The 26231-nt window shown below is 38.2% G+C and overlaps 1 protein-coding gene across 3 annotated transcripts in view; it reads left to right on the top strand.

The window, feature by feature from the left end:
- The window catches only part of LOC116429154 (glutamate receptor ionotropic, kainate 2), a 126575-nt gene extending 101596 nt beyond the window's left edge, over nt 1–24979 (top strand). For 2 of the 3 annotated variants that reach the window (XM_076374513.1, XM_076374512.1), the window contains 14 exons: nt 126–281; nt 3341–3552; nt 6318–6617; nt 11641–11739; nt 13552–13725; nt 14239–14457; nt 14864–15079; nt 15737–15821; nt 15919–16057; nt 17433–17570; nt 20475–20673; nt 21029–21257; nt 22009–22274; nt 23496–24979. In XM_076374513.1, the coding sequence (XP_076230628.1) occupies nt 126–281; nt 3341–3552; nt 6318–6617; nt 11641–11739; nt 13552–13725; nt 14239–14457; nt 14864–15079; nt 15737–15821; nt 15919–16057; nt 17433–17570; nt 20475–20673; nt 21029–21257; nt 22009–22274; nt 23496–23732 (2669 nt within the window). In that variant the 3' untranslated portion in view covers nt 23733–24979. The remainder of the gene's footprint in view (nt 1–125; nt 282–3340; nt 3553–6317; nt 6618–11640; nt 11740–13551; nt 13726–14238; nt 14458–14863; nt 15080–15736; nt 15822–15918; nt 16058–17432; nt 17571–20474; nt 20674–21028; nt 21258–22008; nt 22275–23495) is intronic. The other variant, XM_076374514.1, reaches the window with a different exon arrangement.
- Nucleotides 24980–26231: the final 1252 nt, after the last annotated feature.

Raw genomic sequence — 26231 nt, 5'->3', positions numbered from 1 at the left:
ATCCGAAAATTATAGGCTGCAATCATCAAAGGCCCAGGAAACTTTTCCACAGAACTCAGGCCCGTAGCTTCGAGGTGTTTTGATACGACGCGCAAATAATACATCACGTTTCCCGTTGTTGTCAGGCGCAGTCTTCCACGACGGCGACGAGGAGTACGAGGCAGCGTTTCTGAAGGCGGTCCACGAGTCGAAATTCGAGCACGTTGCGCCCGCATTCGAACTGAAGACCGTTATAAAGCACGTGAAGGTTAATACCGACAGCTTCAAGACAGCACGCGCTGGTACGTACGAATGCTCGATACATTATTACATGTAATTTAAAACGTTAAGCGCCACATCGGTCATCGGTAACTAACGATACATGTATAATATAAGAATCAATCAAATAAATATTACAAATTTTAATGAAGACACTTCGTTGCTTGATTGTTTCAGTCGCAAATTTCGACTATGCTTTCCGTTCTTTCATAATGTTGTCAGTTTAATTTTCAGGTATCGCGTTTGTATTGAAATTTGTCGTTGTAATGAAACAATTATTTCTGTCGCGGTTCTCAATTATGCTTTCTGTTCTTTCGTAACGTTATCATTTCAATTATCGAATATTGAAGTATTTACATTAACATTTGTCATTCTAACGAAAGGATTATTTCAGTTATAAATATAGATTACGCTTCCTGTTACTTCATAATGTTAACATTTTCATTTTTCTTTCGCAAATACAACTGACTCGGCGCTTAACGAGTTAACATCTATCAACGCTCGAAGAGAAATCAGCTATGGAATGGTTAATTAACCGCGCCGCATTTTTCGTGTCTTTCTTAACGAAATAATATTTTCATTTTGCCCGCTCCGTTTTGTTTCTCGAATCGTTTTTCATTCGCTCTTGTTCTTAGATTATCAAGAATACTATTGATGCTAGGGACGGTATAAGGAAATTGTTTCCCGATTATCTGTTCCTAGTAGTTTAATAATATTTTAAATGTCTCGATATAAGTACTCAGAACCGCAGCAAAGTTAAAATGAACTTACGAACCAATTAATGGTATAGAAACGAGCTCAGCCATCCGACCGGGAAAGTTCGACGCCGTCTCTTGATTAATTGTGCCGAGAGCGAAAGGACCCGGTGTCAATTACCGTGAAGTCGGAAAGTGATTATTCGCATCGACTTCATTTCTATTATACATGTATAATAATAATCATCTAATAATTATAATTATAAATACATACGTATATAATTAATTATATTACAATATAATAATATAATTATTAATTAATAGTACTAATTTTAATGACAGTAATAATTATAATAATCATCAAGTTTAGTATTTTCAATTATAATAATCATTTCGGTCGCACTGTGGTCTTCCAACGACGGGACGCTGCGATTTCGATCCGGCATTGATATCCTCATAAATTTCGCGTTAATTCCTCTCCGAAGAAGACGGAGGTGATAATAAAGCTTGTAAAGCAGACAGGTCGCTCTCGCTTTAGACTTGCCAATGGAGTTTGATATTTAAAAGACTCCCTTGCACTTCTCTCAGCCCGATGATAAGATCGTTTCTTCCTTTTCGATTGAAAGACGCACCGTGAACCTTTCGCTCCGATAAGTCGATGGAAGGTGACAATCGTATTTTAATATTTATCTCCGGCTTTAATTCTTTCGATTTATTAAATTGCTAAAAAGGGAAAAGAGTGGCTTCCGCTTCGAGGAATCTGTTTTCTTTAAATTGAAATCAGTAAATATTGCGATTTTTAACGCGGTAAAGAATATTGTTGATGATATAAAACCTGCAACGAATCTCGGTATATTGGAAATATTATTGAAAAATTGAAAAACTGTTGATACTGTTTTACATGTTTGTTTTAAAGGCCTAAAGCATGCGCGAGGGTTCATTGTTTTAGATAATTTACCCCAGAGGAAGTACGATAATTACGTTAACTATCATTAATTCTAGAAATAGCTTTGAAACTTCTTTTTCAAGATGGCGGAGAAGGGGACGGTCAAAGATTTCTAAATATGCATCGCGACAAAAAATGGTCACAGGACGAATCAGACGTGTATGGCGGAAATCACTGATGACACTCGCAGCCAAAGCATCCGCCATCTTGCAATAGGAGTATCATAGCTGATTTCACAGTTCGTACTACTAACATGATTAATGTTTCATCGAAAAGAACTTATTTTGAATACCTCGTGTGTGTCTCAGAAAATATTGTTTAAATTAAACTAAATAACTTCATCGCTTATTCTAAAATAGACTAATAAAACTGGTTGTAAATAACATATTACCACAAATCATGGTAAAATATATTTCCAGAGTTTCAATTATAGCTTATCGTATTTATGATTTACCAAATGAAACTTCGGAAGCGAGTAATCTTTTCTGGGACATCTTAATACATTACCAATGCAAAACGAGAAATTTAGATTTTATATAGAGAGTATAGCAGAGAGAGTATGCGCAGTGTGGTTCAACACAAATTTTAGTATTTATGGTCACTAAATAATGCTTCATGCCGGGAATATCATATCGAGCAGTTTCAGATCTCCACTTCCCCTTGTAATATTAGTATGAGAAATGCTTCCCTAACTTCGTAAATGTTTTCCTCGGTAATTACTTCAGATACCTGAGTGAACTGCATTTAAATTGAACATAAATTCATATCATTCCCACTTCGTATCTTTCCCAACGTTCCAAAAGTTTATTTATCAACAACGTTTATTAACTTGAGTTGCTTATTAATAATAACTCGCAAGCAAAATATCAAACATCCATTACACAAATAGGTTCACCATACCGATTAAATACACGCACTGCCCGAAGTTTCCATCGCTAACCCGACTTAATCCTGCGAAACAAGAGATCAACACGTTGGCTGCCATAAACGTCGAAGCAAAATCGCTCATAACGAACACTTTCGAGCAGCTCGAAGACAATTAGAACATCTAAAATAATCCTCGATAAAAGTGCTTCATAGTTTAAGTAACTACAAAATATTTTACCGCAGGAATTATAATACTAAACAATTAATAACTACTTCTATCGATCTTCACGACGAAAGAATGGCCATCGTGCGAAACGCTCGAGAGTCGCGTGGCGGCCAACGTGTTAAACAATACAGTGCACACACACCACGCAAGAACCTACCAGCAAGATTTTTCCTGCAAATTCCGTAACCGAGGAAGCGGTCTTGATTTTCGCGTGGCTTGCTCGGTTTACTCGCAACCGCTTACGTGGCCGCCCCCTTCTCGACCAATCTCGAGAGCGCTTCATTTACACGGTTAATGCGACGTAACTTGCCGAACGGGCGATGGCGGAGGATGCCTTTAACGTTGCAGCGTGCGAGCTCATCGAGGAAGGCGTAGCCGCAATCTTCGGCCCATCCAGCCCTCATACACAAGGAATCGTGGCGAGCACCGCTGCACGTTTCGACGTCCCGCATATCGATTATTTCTGGCGACAGAACGAGGAACTGCCGGCTGACCAGGATACGGACAATCCGGCGCCGATGACCATTAACGTGTATCCCGACAGCGAAATTGTCGGAAAGGTAAGCGGAAGTTGCGGTAATAGCCGCAGATAAATTAACTTTCAGATGTGGGTTCCAGTAAGTAGCTTGTAAGACGCTCTTGCTTCTCAACCCTGCAAAATTCTGCCGAACAGTGTCGGAGAAACTGTGGTAGTGGTTCTGACACTGGGAAGCAAGTAACCTTCGAATTGGACATATTTTTGTTTTATATGAAAATAACGGGTGAACTCTGTGCCAAACTTGATTTTGTTAATTGTTTTATCGATTCATCGTATTATAACTAAAATATTTTTCTTATTCTCATTAATGAATTTAACTGGACTAATACTTGAATTTTCTTTATGATTATTGTATCCAAAATTACGGGAGAAATAGATAGTGTAAGTAAAGGTGTTTGAGTCGAAACAAATCTCAAGGTAAAGGGTTCAGTAAGTCATTTAGATATCTAGGAAATAACGAAATGATTATCTTATTTGTTTGGTTTTTAACACTTTCAATTGTCTTAGCCGAAGTATTGAATGTTAACTATATATTAGAACAAGACAAGAGTTGTTCGATAGATAAATATCGTTATCTTGAGGCGCAACGCTATCAATATTGAAAGTATCTCGTACGATTAATCTCACCGTGTCTCGCGATCTTGCGTCTGCCAATCGACGCGTAATATTTCAAAGCTCATCGAAATGTGACGAACGCGTGGAAACGCGCGGCAGGGTAGCGGCGGCGTTCCGATGCATTTTAAATTACGCGTCAAACGAGGCAAATCGACCGAGTTTGAAGTAGCCCGTGCATTAAACCAGTAAGCCGAAGCTAATGAGCACGATCAAAGGCTGAACTTGAGCTAACGACTTTGAAACAGCTTTTCGTGCTTTCCGCTTTTCGACGCGGAACGAGAAGAAAAAAAAAATGGCCAACCGCCGAACGCGTTACGGTTGATATAAATTAAACCCGGCATCATAATTAAATCTGATTAAAATCGTCCAGGTACCCCGGACGTCAGGGGGATTATTGGGAAGTTTCATTTTCACGTTTTACGAGGAACGCTAATCTTCATTTCCGAACATTCCTGATAGAAATATACGCTTCGCTTAAACGTTCGAAAATTGATTGCGACTCGCACATTATTTCTTCTAATTAAATCCTCGAATGCACGAGTTTCCTAGATAACGTGATATGTTTGAAAATAGTCGGTTTATTGATCAGGGAGCAACAAAAAGGAATGATTTTTTATTCTAGAGAAAGGTTCGGTATTAATGACTAGTGTGTAGACACAACAAACCTATGAACGAAACGCGAACTTTTTTAAACGTTTCTAAAGCAATTGTTATTTTTGTTGGTACAAAATTGATAAAAATGATCCAGCATACAATAGATTTGTTGGCGAATGGCTACATAGAACCTGTAAACAAATTGCAAACCAACTTTTGTTAAAATTTTTAAAGCAATTATTATTTTTTATGTTACTATGAGATAAAAAAGCTTCGAAAACAATGATACAAACAATGACTATGTTATCGAATGGCAGAACTATACTTTTGTACTATGTTTTTATTATGAATATGTTTTTCTTCTCAGAATTTTTATTTACGCATTTCTAGCCCACGTATCGGCACAGCTTCGCGAGAAAATTCTTGTATCGTGCGATATAAAAATATCTCAATATCCTTCGACTCATCTTTCCGATTTCTATACGTCCTGGTTTCTCGAATCCTTTCTCGCAGTATGTTTTCATCCGCGGTGAACCAAGAGACGCGCAACTTTTCCCTAGGAATAACTTGTTAAAAATAGATTCCGCACGGCCTTGTAAATTTATCGCTTAGACTGCATATTTGATGAATAATCTGTATAATTCTGCGAAATCTCTATTTATTAGAATTAATCGTAAATGCAGCGAGCAAACGTTATACTTGTTACAGCGGAATCAGTGAATTACAACACTCGCGTACCTGCATGGTTTGTTAACCATTTATTTCATGTTGTCCTGCTTTTCAAATGAATGAAAAGCAAATTTAATAACTCTCACGACCGGTATCACTTAGATACACACAATTACAGTTGATAGTGTACAGCATGAATTAATACAGATGGATACGTTCATCAGAACATTTTATTTATCATAAGTGATGCAATGCCGATCAAAATGAAATCTTTCCAAGGCGAATTATCACAAATGTTTTATTATAGTTACCATATAATTGAACATCTGTCCAAATATACCTATGAAAGTGGTTAAAAATGTAGAGCATAGGAAAAACTATTTCCCGTTTACTTCCGAACGACACACGAACATATCACTGAAGTTTTTTAATTTGACGCGAGTGAAACAAGCGAATAAGTACACAGGCAACGCCGAAAATGAAATTTCGTGAATTTAAATACAATTCCAGGGTCGTTTCAAATACCACTCCTGCAGAGGAAATGGAACATATTACCAAACTACTTTACCGATGTATATATTGAATCATAGACTCTAGAACAGTTTCCGATTATTAATATGTCGAGATAGTTCTCTGACACTTGACATTACAGAAATTCTCAGCGACAATTAATATACCGTCAACTGCACTCCTTCAACGTAACATTTAAATTAAAACTTCGAGCACAGAATTTCCTATATGCAATAGTAACACTCTAGTGCGATTAAATTCATTAAACATTCGTGAAAATTTCTGCAGATTGCAAATTATTGTATGTAAATCACAAATGATTAGAATCGATTATTTACTTTTTATGATGAAAATTTAACGTGACACAAGATCATGATAAAATTCGGAATGTTATTTCAGATGCTCGCCGACGTAGTGGGGTCCATGAAATGGGGCACGTTCGCAGCCATTTACCAAACGAACGAGGGCCTCTCGCGAATCAGACAGGCTCTGACGTTGAAAAGGAACAAGGACGCTGTGGTCACGATAAGACGGATCGGCGAAGGAACGGATTTTCGACCTGTTCTGAAGGAGCTTCGAGCTCTAGGCATCAGCAACGTGCTCGTCGAAGTTGAACCGAAGAACATCGTAGACGTGCTCTATCAAGCGAAAGAGGTCAAACTGCTGGCGGATTACTGTAACTTCCTCATTACATATCTGGTATTGCATTCTGCATCGTTCACGCAAATTTTTAGGTTCTAATTTTTTTAATAATTTAATCCTTTCGTAGCCGAAAGCCACCATAATGGCGACTTCAAGCTTTGACATCTAAAATCGAAAGCTGCGAATAGAATAATTAAATTATACAAATAGCGAGCTGTCATGTGGTTTTCTTCTGTTCTAATGTTTAAGGCTTCGATGCATAATTTAGATTTCTGCGTAGAGAATTTTAAGAATTTTAGTTTGTTTCTGTGTACAAATGGTTACGATCTTCTCCGATTTCAAAGGAAAGTTTCCAGTAAGATATTAAGAATTGATAGAAATTTGTAATACAACCGTGATGAATACTTCATAGTTTCATTTTCCCTTAGCCAGGCTTCAGTTCAATGTATACTTAGTAGTGAAGATTATGCTGTTAATTGAATTATCCCTTTACGATGCATGCTGCAGAACTTGGATGAAGCTCACGGATCGTAGTAATTAATCATACTTAATGCTATGACTACAATACTAATACTTAATACTACTTTCATTGCATTATTTGAGAAGAAGAATATAATCTAACAAACTAATTTAAGAATGAAACAAGGTTCCACAGGATGCGATCAACACAAATATAACATAACGTACACGAAAATTCTTATTACGATGTGATTAAATGTAGGAATTCTTGAATAATTGAAGGCCATGAGAAGCCCTCGGCGAGTCCAAATGAGTATAAATGATGACTTAACTCGTTTTCTTCGCTTAACGGGTTAATATACATAAATTATGAATGATGGATAACATCGTTGCAACTAGTTCTCCGCTTAATCGAAAATCTTCAGTATCATTTATCCCGTGTCAAGAATAATTACGATGGATATCAATATTTCCCCAAAAATTACATCCGGTAAATTTCGTTACAATTATTAGTAAAATATTCGACGAAAATTAATTCATAAAATGGGATGCGAAATGCCGGGGCACGTTTGTCTGCGAAGAATTAATAAAACGGGCAACGTAACGTTCGCCATTTTGTTCGCTTCCAGTTTGTTACCGCGGCGCAAGTCGAAGTAGATTTCACAGGTTTCACGGACCCGCTTTTCCATAACGTGGGGGCTTATTTCGGGAAATTTGCCCGCCTCCGTTTAATGTAGATCCCGCGTTGAAAGCAACAAAGTTTAGGCAACGCTGGGTTATTTACGAGATTGATGCCGGAAAAGCGTTTTACGAGTTTACGTTCGCGTCGGGCAAACGCGGATTTCGCCGAGTACATTCATTTTCCCGTGGTATTTTATCACGATTGTGATTTTTATTCGACGTCACTCTGTAATTTTCAATTCCTTCCAAAATTTATACACGTGATTCTTCGGTAACTCGAGAACGATAGGAATTGTTCGATAAATTGGCGACTCCTATTCAGTAACCGTATAAATCGTAAATATTTCTCGAACCAAATCAAACTGCATATAATATCAATATATCAACCAAACCCCCGATCACGTTCGCATTCTACAGCGAATCCATACTTTACTGATGATTTACATAAAAATAACAATTTCATCTATTCAGTACAAAAACATGTTGAAATATCGAGATCCTTTTACCGATATTACTTGTTAAAATGATACGCGTTAAATGAATTGTAACCCACATTTATCCCGATCGACATCAAAGGAAAAGTATTTATCAGAAATTGAGAAAACGAAATCAAGCTTGATCGATTAAATAATTACATTCGTTACGGTATTCGAAGCATATTCTCATTAATAAGTCGAGCAGCGGTCGGGTTCACCACACCATGGCAACTGCATTAGCCGTTAGAATTGCCAGGCTTTTTACTAAACGGTCCCATAAATTGCGGCAAGTAATTGTTTTCAACGATACGCTGGCTAACGTTGTGCGGTCCGATGTTCGGACTCCGAACACAACCCCCGGCCATCGCCACCCCCCCTCCGGAATCCACTTTTTATGACGCATTACCAACGAACACGTAACAATGCCTCCATAAATAACGACGCTCGCGGTGCGTTGAGGGTCTTCGCGCGGGCTGTATAGCTTTTTCTTCTTTTTTCCCACGAAAAAAAAGGGGAAAAAGGAAAAGAGAGAAGCGAAACAATAGGCATACCTGTGCGACGTCGAAGCGTCTCCTTTATCGCGCAGGGACAATGCTAGTTAAAATGACGGTAACGATTCGTTTATTGAAAAGCCATCAGCAGAACACGCTCCTTCCAAATTAGCTTCCGAAATTGCTTATTGGCGGGTTGACGGACGAGGCAATTAACACTTTAACGATCGCATCGATAAATCCCACTTTCGGCTTGCGTTTGAAAATTTGCTTCCGCTTTTGTTACAAAAAGCTACTGGATATTTTTATTTTTTAAATGATATTATTTTTGTTGATATTAGAGTGGTATATACAAATAGAAATATTTATCAAACATGAAAAATTGTTATCATTTCCATAGTGAATCTTTAACAGAAGCACTATTCGGAGAACTATTGAAAAAAGTATATTTGATCTTGACCATCTGTCAATCGAAGAAAACTCAGAAGAAAAATTAAACTGATACTTTTTGTGACTCGTTAACTGTTAATATGATATAACACACTAATTTAATCATTATTGTGCAATTGAGTGATAAACAAACTGCTACTAATTAAAGCATATTTCGGCTTGCTCATATCAGTAATAACCGCCAATTAATATTAATTAATTTGTTGCAGTGCCATAAATATTTCATTCGCGTTTTAACGTCATCAATCATTTCCTCCTCCTGTCAATTGATCCTGAAACCATTTACATTTGTATACCCAGCCAAAGTTTCTCATCAGTAATTTTATTGTTCCTTTTCTATAATATCGAACGCAACATTTCTTCTCTCTCTCCCTCTCCCTCTCCCCCCTTTGCTCTCGTTCTCACCTGTACCTAACGTCGGTGCTCTACGGTGTAAACATTTACTTTAGAAAAAAAACGACGGATATCATTTGCTTACCTTCTCGTTGGTTCACGCAGTTTCCGAAATCTCTACGCTCGCTCACTCCTTTCGAAAACTGTCACACTGTACCTCTCGGCTGAGAAAGCTCTTTGATCGGCGGCGGTAGTCCGGATGGAGTTGTTTGAACGCCCCTCTGCCGGTTCGCAAATAACGAAATTCGCCTGTGTACACGGTGAGGTGGGCGTGGAAGGTGGCGCAACCCGAAGAATTCGTGAGAAATTCCACGATGCACCTATATTTGTCTCGGCTGTCGAGAAATTCGTGGAAGGCGCCTCGTTGAACGCTGCCACTCGGCTCGCGAGTCAAGGTGAGACATGGGGCGGACCCACGTCAATGTCACCGTTCACAGCGACCCGATGCCGCGACTTAGATAACCTTAAAAACCCTCTACTGCTCGCCGATCAGCCTTTACACGCGACGAATAGGTCTTCATTGCGAAAAGCAATATGATATTACAAAATATTCGTTCGGCCGATAAGTCTTCTCATCTTCTCTTGTCAATGTGGATATTGTAAATATATGGACACTGAACGATCAACAATGGCAGAACGTTGACGAATATAATAGCCAATACACGATTGAACTTCATCCAATTTTTATATACACCGATTAAATTTGCGTGGTACCAAAACGGAATTTTTCTTTCAATTTCCATCAATTTAAGTTAGTTGAAAATGTGAGGGTTTTTATAAACTCAGTATTATGTCAAGCAAATTGATACTTTCAATCTTTCATTTCTGAGCTCTAGCCAGAGATTTCTGGAAACAGAATTTTCAGTTTTATTCTATATCTACATTCGATGTGCAGGTTACAACTTGGGGATAACAGAAAAATGGTGTTTCGTTTCAACCGAAAAGGAATTTATAATATCCATGTTCGTTTCATTCGACTGGAAATCTTTGTCGAAAGTTTAACTCGATATTACAGTGCAAGGGGTTGACGCGTGGCTACGGTTCCAAGAGAATCCCAAGATTCCGATGGAAACAGAGACGGTAGGGGTCGCAGAGAGTTTCTCGATACTTCGAACTGAGGTTGAAGAAAGCTGGAAAGAAGCACATTCATCCATGGGACCAAGCGAAGTTCTATGATACGTCTCGTTTCCATTTGCAAATGTGTTCCTTATCGTTACCTTCTGGTTGTGCGAGTTTCGAAGTTATTTCCGCGGTTGTTGCGTCGAGACAACAGGAAACGTCGTTTCAAGCGCTACCCGTCCGCCTTTTCCGCATTCCGCCGCGAACATAATTGGTCTATCTTGAACGCGTATTAACCCCCGGTTCTATAATTTCTTTCACAACTGCGCTGTATAAAGCTACTTTATCATTAATAATTTATTAGGAAGAGAACAGTATTAAAATAATCAAATACTTACATAGAATAAGTATCAATGCCTACGTTTACTCCAATAATTAACAATTAATGATAGAAAAATAACGTGTAATTGTAACTCAAGCGAGTGTAATGACGTACATTTGTCAAATTTAGTTTAAAGTTTTCATCACTAGTCAAACATGATATAGGACAAGGAATTAAGTCCTCTATACACGATAAGATTTGCCCCAGAATAAGCAATGACTCTTCTCCACTTTTCGTACACAGTGAAAAAAAAACTTGAAGAATACAAATGAAATAAAAGTAAAAAGAAATAGAAATGGAATAAAAGATTTTTCAATAAAATTAAAAAAAAAGCTTTTGTGTATTTTAGATGAAATACACACGAACGGTTTGCAAGAAAATACCGCAGCGTCGATTTTTTGGAAGTTTGTCCGTCAACGAAGGTTCTCCGTTACACAAAAAGTAGAATAAGAGTACTTTATATCTCTATCCTCCGAAAAGAATCGCAGCTGCGATATTTTATCTTACATCTATTTGATCTTACAACGACAAATTGGTTTTTCGCGGATCGCGTTTAATTCGATGATCAGAAATAAGTTAATGATGAATGAAACGGTTCGAGCATCCTTGGCGCCGTTGCCAGATGGCAACCGGGTTGCGGCCGGCGATCGACACTTTTTAAAATAATTCCTTTTTCGTCTCACCCACAGGACTCCACGAAGCTGCCCTTGTCGAAAGTACGGAATCACACCATGGCCAACATCACCGGGCTCAGCGTGAGAGAGAATGACGTGGACGGAATTAATTGGGTAATTACAATGAGACTTTAATTGGCCCTATTTTTTCTGGATATGAATTCAAACGAATTCGAGAGTTAAATATTCATCGGACAAGGAAATCGATTTCGCTGTTCCAATTCTTTCTCGTGCTTCCTTCCCCTTTTGGTTTTACACTTTAACCATTAAGCGGATACGATTAAAGGTACTAAAAGTATTCACCCTGTTTAATGATTCGAATTTGTGGAATAAAGATTATTTTTCAAACGTAGAATTCACGAAAATTATTCCGAAATCAATACAACGTTCCAGGGATTCTTTATGAAAATCCAAATTTTGATAATATAAGCTCGTTATACACAGAAGAATGATCTATTTCATAAGAAAAAGAATATTTATAAATTTCATCGTAAAGGATCTTCAGCAATTTATTTCTCCTACAAAAATTCTCCTTAAATCGAAACTTGAGCATATTACATTAACGTCACCCACATTAATCCCAAATGTTGTATTAGATTCAATTTATCTGCATGTCTGTGCACTAAACCGAAACCCTAAACCAAACTGCATAAGAATCTCCTTTCGTATAAACTCACCCCAAACATGGGGTCACGGTTGACGGAGCTCGGTGAATTGATAAATTCGGGCCTTCATAGCTTTTTATGGAAACCTTAAAACGAAAGGACATCAGGAAGATGGTGCTGAAACGATTCCCCGGCGCCGCATTCTGCGCGCCCACCCCCGCCGCTCGAGTTCGCTCTTCTTCTCTCCGCCCTCGACCGATTTCGCCGCGCCGCGCGCGGCATTGTCCCGCGACAGCGCGGCGTTTCCGCGTCAGTGTGTTTTAATCATGACCCTTTTTTTCGCCGCATGCATAATAAAGTCGTTTACGGCGTCAGTCGCGGAAGAATTGTCTAAATGCGCGGCCGCTTCAGCCGTTCGGGGTAATTTCTTCATTAACCCCGTGGCATAATGGAGCACCGCGGCTGTGTTCCGAGGATGCAATGAGCGTCCTCCTCCCCTCCCTGTTTTTCCCTTGGAAATCCACCGACGACACAGCACTTATGAGCAGCTGACGGGCTGCCTTAATTTTCGTTTCATTAGCCTCCGCCGATTCCCTTTGTATCGCGGACACACGCGCCGAATGGAGAGCGCAAAAACACCCCAACCCCGTTCGCCTTTCTTCCCGCCTATTTACAAACGCAACCCCTACCCCCCCCCCAGTGAAACGATTAAACCTCTTGTTTTATAATTTTGCAAGGTTGGACCGGCTTAATGTTTCATTTCTCGGTGCAGCAACGCCTCTACCGGCGTGGAAGCTCGATTTTCGGGGACTAGGCTTGTCTAAAGGTTGCCTGTGCTGCTGCTTCCTTTTGACGTTTCAATGAATTCGTCGAATTTTCTTATTAGAATTGTGATTTTTGTATGATTTTTAATGAAGTTCATTTGAAGATCGTTTGTTAAATAATACTCGATATTGTGAAATAATGATTAAAGCAGGGTTTAAGTTGCTGCCACGAAAAATAGACGTTTTTGGATTGTGTAGACAACTTACGGATAAGTAGAGAAAGTGTGCGCTAGTCAGACAAGATTCCCAAGTTGTGTTCAGCGGAATATGCACCAGACCGAATTTCGAATTTCATTTTCCCAAAATCATTTTATTGGTAAATTAAATTGTTTATTTGAAAGTTGATATAAGAAAATACTTTTGATATTATTGTATTAATGGACTACACAGAATTTATATTGTATGAATCATGATAAATGGTACTGAAGAGTACAATAATGGCAGAAGAGATTTTGCTTCGGTTTTACTTGTAAATTCATAAAGTTCCGTCTGCGTAGGTGGAATCAGCTGTCCTTTACGATTCTGTGTTCCTGTTTTACAACGCGCTGGAAGCCCTGAACGCGAGGAACAAGGACTGCGAGGAGCCTGTAACTATTGACCCAGTACCGCTCTCTTGTGAAGATATAGCGAAATACAACGCAGGTCCCAACATTACCAACCTTATGCGCGAGGTAAAGCCCCATTGACTTTTCTCCGGACTTGGGAAGCGCGAGCTTAACAACTTCGTAAGCTGCGCGTGACGAAAGTTACCGACTACATGCGATTCAGCGGAGAATAAACTTTGAGCAATAATAAAACTGGAATCTTTAACATTACATTTTATTCGATACATTTACACCTTTAATTAACATCTGCATACTAAAATGAAACGATTTAAAAATAAAATCACAGAATTCATGAATTTTTTCACAATAGTTTGTCTGCTTTTTTTTATATATATATTGATTTAAAATACTAATTCACTACAAAGTTTGCATTTAGGATTTCGTATAATATAATATGTAATAATGTTCATATATACAGTACAATGTATTATAATATTCGCGATGCATACTGCAACACGCATAATAATGTTATAGTTATACACTGTGTCACATTTGCACGTTTCATTCGGTAAATTACATATTATGCTGGCGAATAGAAATTGTAATAGAATAAAGTACAATGGCTCGTAATTTCTACAGTTGTCGAAGCATGGTAAAATGACTGGTCCGATAAAGTTCGACGAAAATGGACGTCGCACATATTTCAACGTTCGCACCATGGACGTGAGGCAAGAAAATAGCGTTCAAACCGGATATTGGGATCCAGATGGGCTTCATAGGATTGGCTCTGAAGAAGATCGCGAAAAATATTTATACAAATCTATCGAACAGAAGAAGTTCATAATCAGTACCAAAGTGGTATGTGTTTCTAATAGTTACAGTTAAAGTTTCAATTTACATTTGACGTATTTGAGTAATGCATTCTACAAATATTACATTTCTAATATTAACATGCAAGCAATTTAATGCAGAAAGTATTATTACACTCCTAGAGTACATTGTTCCACAGTAGTGGTGAATATTTAGACTTTAAGTAACTATTAAATCAATACTTATAATTAACATCGTATGTCATTGAGTTTCAATGTGAAATTCTTTCTTTTTGCTATTTAATATATATCTGTTTAACAATCGATTTCAATATTTTGATAAAGTAACATTCACAGCTACCATATTTTACAGAAATTAAAAGTTTCTTTATGCTTGTAATGTTTTATGAACTATCAATAGTTATAGAATAAAATAACTTGGCGTTATTCATCAGGGTTCACCATACACAATGGAAGTCACAGACAGCGCAACTCGAGGTATCCTGATCGATCAAACTCGTTACGAGGGCTTCTGTATCGATCTAATCGACGAAATTGCCAAGCTGTTGAATTTTAAATACGAATTTGAATTAGTACCTGACGGGAACTACGGTACATACAATCCAGAAACAAAACAATGGAACGGTCTTATCAGACGTTTACTGGATCGCGTACGTACCACGTTCAAAACCAAACGGAATTTAATTAAACGAGTTGTTTAACCAATGTCAACCACTATCATTACCCTTCCAAATGTACAGGAATTTAATTAGCTTTTAATTACTCTATTCCAGTCGGACTTTTGATTCAGCGTCTAATCATAACGACACTTATTACCGCTAATTCTCAATTGAGAGAAGCTAAAAACGTACAAAGTAAACAGTCTACCTAACGTACGTTACTGCACTCCAACAAATAGTAATAACCACATTCGATGTAGTCAACTAAAATTTCAATTCCAATTGATTCTCAAAATTTAATATTTTCATTTCAACGTCACGTTCACTCCACTAACGGTCAAAATTAACAGCATGAAATATTTGATAATCCGCAAACATTTAACATTAAAACTACCGGACGAGTCAAATTGACCCACTTCGTAATTGTTATTTTGCAAGTATTCAAACTGTGAAGGCGATTTTGCGAAAGATTCTCAATTAAATTCGTATATTTGCGGATATATGAGAATATGCAGAAAATCCTTCGAATCCCAATAAACGTATTGATCTACTTTATGTGAAAAATTTGGATACGAGTCACTCTAATTGCTCGGTAGTTTAAACGTTAAATCAAAACTCAACGTAATCAGATGCAGATCTTGTTTTCAGGATGCTGATCTCGCGATTTGCGACCTAACAATCACCTACGAGCGTGAAAGCGCGGTCGATTTCACGATGCCGTTCATGAATCTAGGTACGCCGTCCATCTTCCCGTCCGTTGTTACGCCCAATTCTTTCCAGCGTGTTACGCTTTAAACGTTGCTATCTGAATCCCGTTGTGTCCGCGGCAGGTATCAGCATTTTATTCGGCAAGCCCGAGGAGAAGGAGCCCGACCTCTTCTCGTTCCTGTCGCCGTTGTCTACCGACGTCTGGATTTACATGGCGACTGCTTTCTTAGCAGTTTCGATAATGCTGTTCCTCCAGGCTAGGTAAGACGGCAGGAAAAATAATAAGTAAGCTGAAAGTTCCCGTCCGGGGGAAGCTTCCTTTCCCGAGCTAGTTAAACACTTGATCCTGGTGAATCAGGAAGTTACGATAACGTGACCGCTCGCGGGTATGCATCCCCGTTTAATGCGATGGCTACGTTTATGTCCTCCGATCTGCACATTAAGGGGATGACGTTACATTTTCTTCATTAAAAACTTGTGCACCGAACAGTCAATTCGAATGTGGGTTAAATCGGAGAGAGATGGCTCACTGTTCTTTTAAAGAGGTATTACATGTTAAATGTCATTGATATCTAACAAAACAAAATATATTTATGAAGGTAAATTACATATAAGTCCAATAGGTAAATAGGCTTCTGCGCAAGATTCATTGCACTATTAAAAATAATTGGAAATGTAGATATTTGACAATTTAAATGAAGTCAAGTCGATTTACTTTTCTGTAGTAAAAAATTCGAGTTTTGTGTCGGATAATAATGATTATTGTATCTTTTGTATTTAGAATGAAGAACGAGGAAGCTTATTGCTATATAATTAAATGCTGTTCATTATTTTTCATGTTTAAGAGGACTAAATGTTATTTATGCAACGTTCTGAAGTTTCACGTAGATATATCTTTCCGGTAGTGACGTTAAAAGTTGCTTAAACGAGAATATTCTAAACAGATTGCTTCAATGCGTTCTTCTGATCGACTCAACGCAGAATAATGTCGTAAACTTTAGCAATAAATTTACCAGTAGTTTCAACATAGACCAGTTTTCTGCGGCATAAGCTCTAGAGAATCAACGTGACGTAAGCCAGAGAAGTTGAAAAATTGTATTACTTCCACGTACCCGGAACGAACATTCTGCTATCCAATACCATGCTTCAAGCATTAAATTGTTAAAACCGGGAGAAGCGCATTTATGTTGGATGAATCCTTCGAAACTTGTATACATACATCAAACGTGATGTAAACCAATTTTTAGACCTAATTTATGAAAGAATCAACTGAATAGATAGCTAGTAAACCAATCAATAATTTTACCCAGTGAAAAAGAAAGTAAAATATCGAAGTTGCCTATGCTCTTATCTATTGAATTTTATTATGTTTCATTCACGTGCAAATACTCTTGTTTGTAATTCTATGCATCTAGAAAAATATTATATAAACCTGAAATTCCATTGTAAATGTTCCAATTGATTTTCAAATAATCTGATCTGAACCGTTCATAAAATTTCCAATTTCTTGTCTTTATTTCTTATTTCAAATCAGATATGTGTAATGCTTTTAACTGACGATTTTCGAGTAGCCATGTGTTACGAACGTTCTATATACAAATGCATTATACTGAGTACTTTGCACGCTTCTTTGCAGAATGGCTCCAGGCGAATGGGACAATCCGCACCCGTGCAATCCGGATCCGGAGGAATTGGAAAACAATTTCAACTTAAATAACTCGATGTGGCTCACCGTCGGCTCTGTCATGCAACAGGGCTCCGATATACTTCCCAAGTAAGTTTTCAGCGAACCTAACAGCGCACCTACGTGGCCGCAACCCGCCATACGCCCGTGCAAAGCCCCATGATAATTGAGGGACGGAAACCGCAGTGCAACTGCGACCCTGCATTGCTTGTGGAATCGTGGCCCTTAAATCGAGCGTTTTAACCACTTCGAGGTAACCAAATTCCCTTTACGCTCAGTAAATCACGATTATCCAGCTTTCGATAAAGCATTATAAATAATCTATCGAAGTTCTGACATGATTATTGCTCGCATGCCGAATTCGAAAATTAAAAGTTGAGCAAAGAAAGGAAAAAAGATAAACACCGTTTAATTTCATTACAAAAAAAAGTAAGAAACTATTTTTACTGGAATAATGATAATTTTGAAGTTTCCAACATTTAGCTCTTATTTTGTTAAGATTACATCCAACAAAATTACAAATCATAGACTTAAACATCTGCGATAAGTATATAAATATAATATCTAATACCTGCGTATCATCAGAAATCTCCCTTTTTTATTGTACCAATTTCGATAAAAAAAATTTATCCCTAATCTTCGACCTTCAAAAAATCGAAAGAACATCACAAAAAGCAAAGCAAAGATCAATGACTCTCACGGCGGTATCAACAGAGAGCGGCCATTTCACCGAATATCGGCGAATCCACTTAACTTCGCCCCCTACCCGCCGATCCGACGGCGCGTCTAAAAACGGCGGACCGGCTGGGAAAAAATAAAAATCCCCGTGGGGTGCACACCGTCGGCATCCCCGATCTCATTATTCTACTTAAGAGAATAAAATATCGCGGAGCGTTCGTAGAAAAGCCTACAGAGACGGTGCCAAAAGCAGACGCGGCGCTTTTTTTCGTCCTGCAGCGATCCTCTTTTTTTCACGACAATTAAGCTTAACGAGCCGCTGTTTGCCGGACATATTTGAGGCGGCTTCCCACTTATTAGCGCCGGCACGGCGCTAACTCTGCGCTCGTAACGTCGCGCGTGTTTGCTCGCTACATACTGACGAAGAACCGACTAAAGACGACACGGAGGAGCGGCCCGGGGCGGCGGAGGAGTTGGTAGGCGGGGTATGACAAGCAGCAGCGAGCCTCCAAACTGCTTCCTCCAGCCGCTTGTTTATGTTGCCCGGACGTGGCGTAAATTGCCGTGATTTGCATCCAAGTAATATTTGGATGTCTTCCGTGTACCCCATTCGATGTCACGCCGCGAAATTGGTATCATTGTTAATTTCCTGAATTAACGGGCGCCTGATCGTCCTCAAGGTAGACGGGCTGTCTTCCACACACGCGGCCGCGGATCCGCGCCTGAATAAAGTGGCGACGGGCTAATTATTCCGGGCGATACGCCGCTTCCGTAAAATTCCCCGTGCACCCCCGCGAGGCGTGCGCGGGTCTTTCGCGGGTAATCGCTGCGAACGGGGCGAGGCGGATTTAAATTAAATTCCGCCGGGGGTTGCGGCCGTTTGAAACGCGAGAAGACAATTATTTTCGTGGCGCGTCCGCCGGGTGGAAAATAAAATTCTAGACGTGCCGCGGAGCGCGAGGGAACGATTCACTTTTGCGCACTTCGGTCGGCGCCTTTGTAAAATGCGAGTACCAGGGAAGAAGTTTTAATTGTCTGCTGATATTTTTGCTTTCTTTTGTAACGTTAGCTGTACGTGTTGAACCTTACAGTTCGAAGTTCTGCGAACGTTTGAACATTCTTTGTAGGTTTCTCTTATATTTTTCTTATTGCGCTTTTTTTTTATAGCTTTTGATACATTTCTTTGGTAAGTTTATAATTTCAATGTTGGCGTTTTATTCTTTTCGTGATTATGGAGTGTATGTAGAGTAAGGGAGTCCGATATAATATTTTTCCGCGGTAATATACTTTTTGTACTTCAAAAAATTCAGCTAATGGACAAAAAATAGTAAGAAGAGGTTGGAGTGACTAAAAATGGAAATGCAGAGTGTAAACTGAATCTACATAAAATTATCAGAAATTTCCTTGAAATTTGTTATAAAAGTTGGTTTATTAAGAAATTAATTATTATCCGAAACAGATTATGAATTTTCTATAGTTCAACCACGACTCATTTGCTCCTGAAGTTCCGTTGACCCATAAAAATATCCTTTGTTTCTGTTTACGGGTTTCCGGGTGCTCTTGTATACGAAATAGAGGGAGGAGATCCGTGTATGTATAACTATACTCGGCAAACAGCCGTCATTTGCATATGCGGCCCTTTAGCTTCTGCTTAATTAGGAAAACGCGATGCGTGCTTCTCTCGGCGCGGCGTTTCTGCCGGCTTTTGCATTCGAGAATCCTGATAAATTACTCGATCCGTTCGTCTATGAACGCAAAAATCTTTTGTCATATTTTCGTATTGAACAACTGAATACCAATGCTATTTTTTCACACGAAGTTACGTCGATAATCAAGATCAAAAATTATACTACTGTCTTAAATATAAAATATAAATTCCGATTTTGCAAAAATGGAAAATACAGAAATGGAGAAATGGAAAAATAAAGTAATGAACTTATACAATGTATTTTATCGGGCAATACAAATTTCAGCGTTTATTAACCTGTTAATTAGTCAGTCTTTGAATCGTAAATGCACGCGTAATTAAAATTGGATTAAAACGGTCTGCGCAATTTGTTACGGGATAAACGAGAACACGATGTTGTTTTTAAGGATATCATAATATTATTAAATACAATTACTTATGAGTTTGTAGTCCTTTTTTTTTGTTTTTTTCATTACTAAACTATAAATGTCTCCAAAAACTTTAAAGCAATATTTCTTTAAATAATAAAATCAATACTGACCAATTAATTTGTTTTCCTCGTTCAACGGATGAAAAATGTTAAAACAATAAAGCGTTACTAATTCTGTTGTGAATCCTATTTCTTAAAGAGCACCGTCGATTCGAATGGTGGCTGGCATGTGGTGGTTCTTCACGTTGATTATGGTATCCTCGTACACCGCCAACTTAGCTGCGTTCCTCACGGTAGATAAAATGGACACTCCTATCAAAGGAGTGGAAGATCTAGCGAAACAGACGAAAATAAAATACGGCGCTGTTTCTGGTGGATCCACATCTAGCTTTTTCAGGGTACGATCTATATTCCATAGATATTTCCTCAAGAATAAACAGATCTTTATTGAATTATCAAATAATATAAAATTAGTATAGTATAAACAGTAATATATAAATATTTATCATATTGACATAGTCATCTGTGCAATACTGATCCTTGATTAATCAACCAACGTTAAGAATTTTAATATTATTGAAATTCTCAGAGACATTTGACAGAAATAACAAACAAAATATATTCAATCTTTAGTTGATTGTTTAACGTGTTTTTCTGGCAATAGATAAAGATTCCAGTTTTTTCAAATCTTTCTACTCTCATTTAAAAATAATTATGATAGTATTATGAAACGTAATTTTATCTTGATCAAAGGATTCAAATTATTCAACATATCAACGTATGTACGCGGCGATGTTGGAAGCGAGGCCGAGCGTCTTCACGAAGACCAACGAGGAAGGTGTCGAACGTGTACTCAAAAAACGCGATTACGCGTTCCTAATGGAGTCAACCACGATCGAGTACAGGATGGAACGGCAATGCGAACTGGACAAAGTCGGAGGACTCATTGATAACAAAGGATACGGAATTGCTTTGCCACGAAGTAAATATTAGAAAATTGTCAACTTCGATAATTTCGAATAATGATCGATACTACGTCAATTTGAATTTGCGGGGAAATAATTGTAGACTCATTGTAACACGCCTATTGCATTATGATAAGCTAATGAAATTATGGACAGATACCAATTACCAATGCGATAAATTAACAAACGCCAATTAACGTTCCTCGTAATGTCTGTAATTGTGGTTAACTCGTATATTATTTGATGATTTAATATATAGCGTAACGTTTTGAGATAATCGATAACTCACGCAGACGCGTGCAATAGTAATGATCAGAGCTGCCAGTAATTTCAAATTATTCATTTATAACGTAATAAAACACCGTTAACGCGTCCATTCTTGCGACGTTTATGCACATCACGAAATTTTTGTTTCGATTTCTGAATATTCATTGTCAACGGAATTAAATATCATTATTGTGCTCGAAAAAAATTGAATGAGTTTTATCAAAATTGCCTATGTTTAATTCCAACAGATACATAATGCATTAAAAAACATTTCCTATATTTTCTCCTTTTTGATCTCCATACACCATTTTTACAAAATTCATTTTCATACACCAAAAATTTCAGCCAAAAGACAGGCTACATTTCATTGAAATCGACTTAATTAAAACATAGTCTCTCTTTTCGTCATATTACAATAATCCTAAAGAATGAAATGAATTTTTGCCAATCGGATAGGGTAAAGTCTATGATAGAAATCTTAAATTAAATGTCACTTTCCAGACTCCCCGTACAGAACGCCCATAAGCGCCGCGATATTACAGTTGCAAGAGAAAGGCGTGCTGCAGGACCTGAAGAAAAAGTGGTGGCAGGAACGAGGGGGTGGTTTATGCGCGGCGAAAGACACGGAGACGACGAATTCGAGTGAATTAGGGTTGGCCAACGTCGGCGGTGTATTCTTGGTCCTTCTAATCGGATGCTCGGGCTCGTTTGTCATCGCCATCTGCGAATTCCTCTGGAACGTGCGAAAGGTCGCCGTGGAGGAGAAGGTGAGCCACCATTACTTATTCCTATATAGGCTCCTATCTCATCTCATAATCTTTCATTTGAATCGTGTGATGGATTTTTCTTCATAATTTATTCATTAAACGATCGAAGAAATATATCATCGAGTATATCATATTATTTAAGAATATTTCCTGCGATCAAAAAAAGAATACTAAAAGATTATATAAAAAGTATACCTTCATTCGAGACCGTTTCTGAGGAACAAAAACTTCATTTAATGATAAATATTTTAGCTCTTAATGCACTGAACACGTAGATTCATGTTTCCCCGCGATAACTTTCTTCAATGGGTCATGTTTTATATTTCCGTGGACGAGTTTTTATTTAATCAAAAACACTTGAAAGCTAAAAAAGATAGAGAAAACCCAATCCGTCCATTAATTGTTAATACACAAGAAGTGTCGAGTTGTTCTTTTCAGAGGCTCTTTATTCCTGTGAAGCGAAAATAATCGAAAGTTAAACGCAAACTGCAATTAGTCTACTTTAACTCGTATTCTAAATTTTTTAAAATACCACATTCTAACAGTATTTAAAATACAATTATAAAGTTCACTTCTAATTATACTGAAATATATTCCGTTAGATATAATACCGACTTAAATGAAATATAAATACTAAATTACACTTTTTCTTAAAATATAAAAGGCTTATTTCCCTAAAATGCGAGGAAAGCTCCAAAAGTTTGTACGCCGGTACGCGGAAGAGCACTAGATTCCCTTCACAGGAAAAACCATTCAAAATTCAGTACATTGCTGCGCGGCGCGTTCGCGAATCGACCTGATGCCATTCCGGGCTGCAGAAAAATAGCGCGTTTAATTTTCTGAATGCTAAATATTTAATAACATCTACGAACAAGAACGTCTACGTGTTCGGGACCCATTAAACCCGCGATTCGCGTAATTCTGAACTCCATGCAAACTTCGCCCCCTCCGCGAAGGGCGGAATTGAAGAGCACTCGCGTGTAATTCCGCGAAAGAAAGGAACGGGCTAGTCCAAAAGGGAATAGTGATTCTTTCAAGCGATAATGAAAAAAATATTAAAACAAAACGGAAAGGAAAGAAAGGAGGGAAAAGAGGAGAAAAGGGTAGCGAAGGGAAAAAGGGTTCATTGTGACGGTATAAAACGCGCTGCGGAATAAACGACGTTGATTTAATTAAGCGGTGCCCCGGACACGAAACCATTTTTCGTCGGCGTTCTTGCAGGTCACTCCATGGGAGGCGCTGGTAGCAGAATTGAGATTCGCCGTGAACATTTGGGCGGAGACGAAGCCTGTTAAAATCTCAAAAAGCAGCGGCACGAGTTCGATGGAGGACGGCATCGGCCGGGCCGCGTCCACTGCTCGCTCTATAGTCGGCTCCTTCCTTCGACTGGACATGCTAGACAAATTCGACAAGGATAACAATACGAACGATCGCAGCGACGATCGTAAGATCAACTGAAATTGCGTTGGGTCGTCCCGCATACTTTCACCGAATTCACTTTTGCACAGCGGAACGAAAGTGAGATGACCGTTACTGCTGGCCTGCGCATTCTTATGCAAATACGAACTTTAATGAACTAGTTTATGGAAACTGGAGTTGAATATTTACTTCTCTTATTATGGATTTCATTGGTGCAACCGTAATGTAAGAATTGATTTCAATGTCGGTATATATATTTTGTTGGCTTCGACGCGATTGTGGATGCTGCGGCTGCAGGAAATCCGCGTCCGGTTATTATTTTGATCGACTCGAGAGATTTATTCTTCAGTTGGATAACTCTTTGGTGAATTATCGTTTCATTGCTGTGATCGAAATAATCAAGAGTAAAAATAAGAGTCTGTTTTCAAGAAAGCACACATGTGGGAGCTGCTCTTGGAGATTACTCTCGAGTGGAGACGTTGCATTAGGTTGTTGCATTTGAAAGGGTAATTATGTGTATACATATATATCATTTATATGGTTTGGTCTTTTTAACAATTTACATTTAGTTTTATTGAAATGATGTAGTTTACCGTTTTCATAGATAAATGTATCATGGAATCGGTATAATGTAATCAATGCTATTCTCTAATTCGTTTGCAACGACGTAATGTAATCATTGACTCGGATACACTGTGGTCAATGCTATATGTAGTCATCATTCACGGTGACTGAATTAATTCAGACATTGTGAATCGTTTTTCCTACTTTTATATCATAGTATTTCAATAATTGATAGTGTGTTTCTGTACAAATGAAGTGTAGCTATATAATGTAATGATGTACAGTGATCTTGGATGAATATTTCATTTAACTGCAGCAATAATTAAGTTAACATACAAAGTGCACCAGAGGAGGCTCAATTCTTTAATTTTGTAAATTAATGACATTCCTCCTGTTTAAAAATGAAAATTATGAATCAACTCAAAACCATTAATCCCAACATCCTACTCCTCACTAAATACACTCCTATTCGCCAGAGTATTATCTATTTTTGCATCACCTTAAATAACCATTAAACTACAAAATTATGTACATTGCGACCACAATATTAATTGTATTGAATAATATATATTTAATTTCTTTCTGCGTTGGTAGTATTTTAACCACAATTTACTCATTTAAATTCTAGCATTTTATAATTAAATTATAAAAAGGTAACCAGAGGCATTCATTACTTAGCCGGTCAAAAATATATTAAACTAATTGTAGTAATGTTTAAACAATACCGCAAAAATACAATAAAATAAGTAATAAATTCATCAATTATCTACCAGCCCTTTCGTATACAATACATCATACATACAATATAACATACAAACCAAGAAAATCAATATTAAACATTTATAATTCAAATTCCAATAATTATTTTCCACTCATTGACGTTAACCAATGATAAACGACCAGACTCGGGTGTTCCAAGTTGACGACCATCGACATTCGAGGAAGTCGAAAGAGAAAAAAAAAACTCTGGACCGCCCTGTGCTGTCGCGTATGAAGTCGTCATCCTCGAGAATAGTTCCACAATGACGGCGTCATGGAAGGCAGAAATCTTCCCTGTAGGTCCGTAAAGGAATCCAACAATATTTGGACTCGGCCACAATGGCGCTAACGAACCGTGCCCTTGGTTTAGAAGATTTCCGTCCCGAGAAATCACCTGGAGGTCCCATGATACCGGAACCCCCACGGGAGTAGGCCGGCATCTTTGTGTCATTATTACCGGGGGACGTTTCGCCGCGTGAGCATCGATCGCCCAAGGAAAGACACTTTTAACTTTACCGACAGGGCTTCCGTCACACGAAAGTGCCCGCGTGCACAATACACTCACTGATCTATGTAACTTCGAATTGGGACTTTCTTCTTAATCCTATTCTGCTATGGCATTTTATTACTTAAACATTATCTAAAACTCCCTGTGTTTTATTAAATAATGAATATTTATTGAAATTTCTCATGAAAACTTCCAAGTACTTCGTTTCTATGTATCCCAATGAACCTATGGATTGCACAGAATTAGTGTAGAATTAAGTGTCAGTATAAATTAAGAATTGGTACGAATGAATGAATACAGAATTAAATAAAATAATACTACAGAAGCTATAGAATGACACGAGAAAAATGCGAATGGTACAGAAAATCAAGATTAACCGAAAAAATGTGATCACTGATAAAGTAAATATAAAATCGCGCGAGCTGTACGCCGACAGCGCGAAAGTATAAAAGAGAGCTCTACAAGTTACCGAGCACTCGGGAATCCGCTCAGGAAGGCTGCTGTTTCTTTTATATCCTCGGTAACGTTAACACAAACGAACAACCCTGTCGCGCGATCAAGGTCGCGAGGCTTGTTTCCGGTACCGCGCGAACGTGAAAAAAGAAGCGGACAGCGCAAGAAAGGCCGAAGTAATATCATCTATTTCGGAGCGTTATCAGCAGCCCGGCAATCGGACCAACAATTACACTTGAATTCTTGTGGCGGGG

This window comes from Nomia melanderi, chromosome 2, assembly GCF_051020985.1.
Source record: "Nomia melanderi isolate GNS246 chromosome 2, iyNomMela1, whole genome shotgun sequence".
NCBI lineage: Eukaryota > Metazoa > Arthropoda > Insecta > Hymenoptera > Halictidae > Nomia > Nomia melanderi.
Note: the sequence above shows the minus strand (reverse complement) of the source record. Positions and strands in the feature narration are given on the sequence as shown.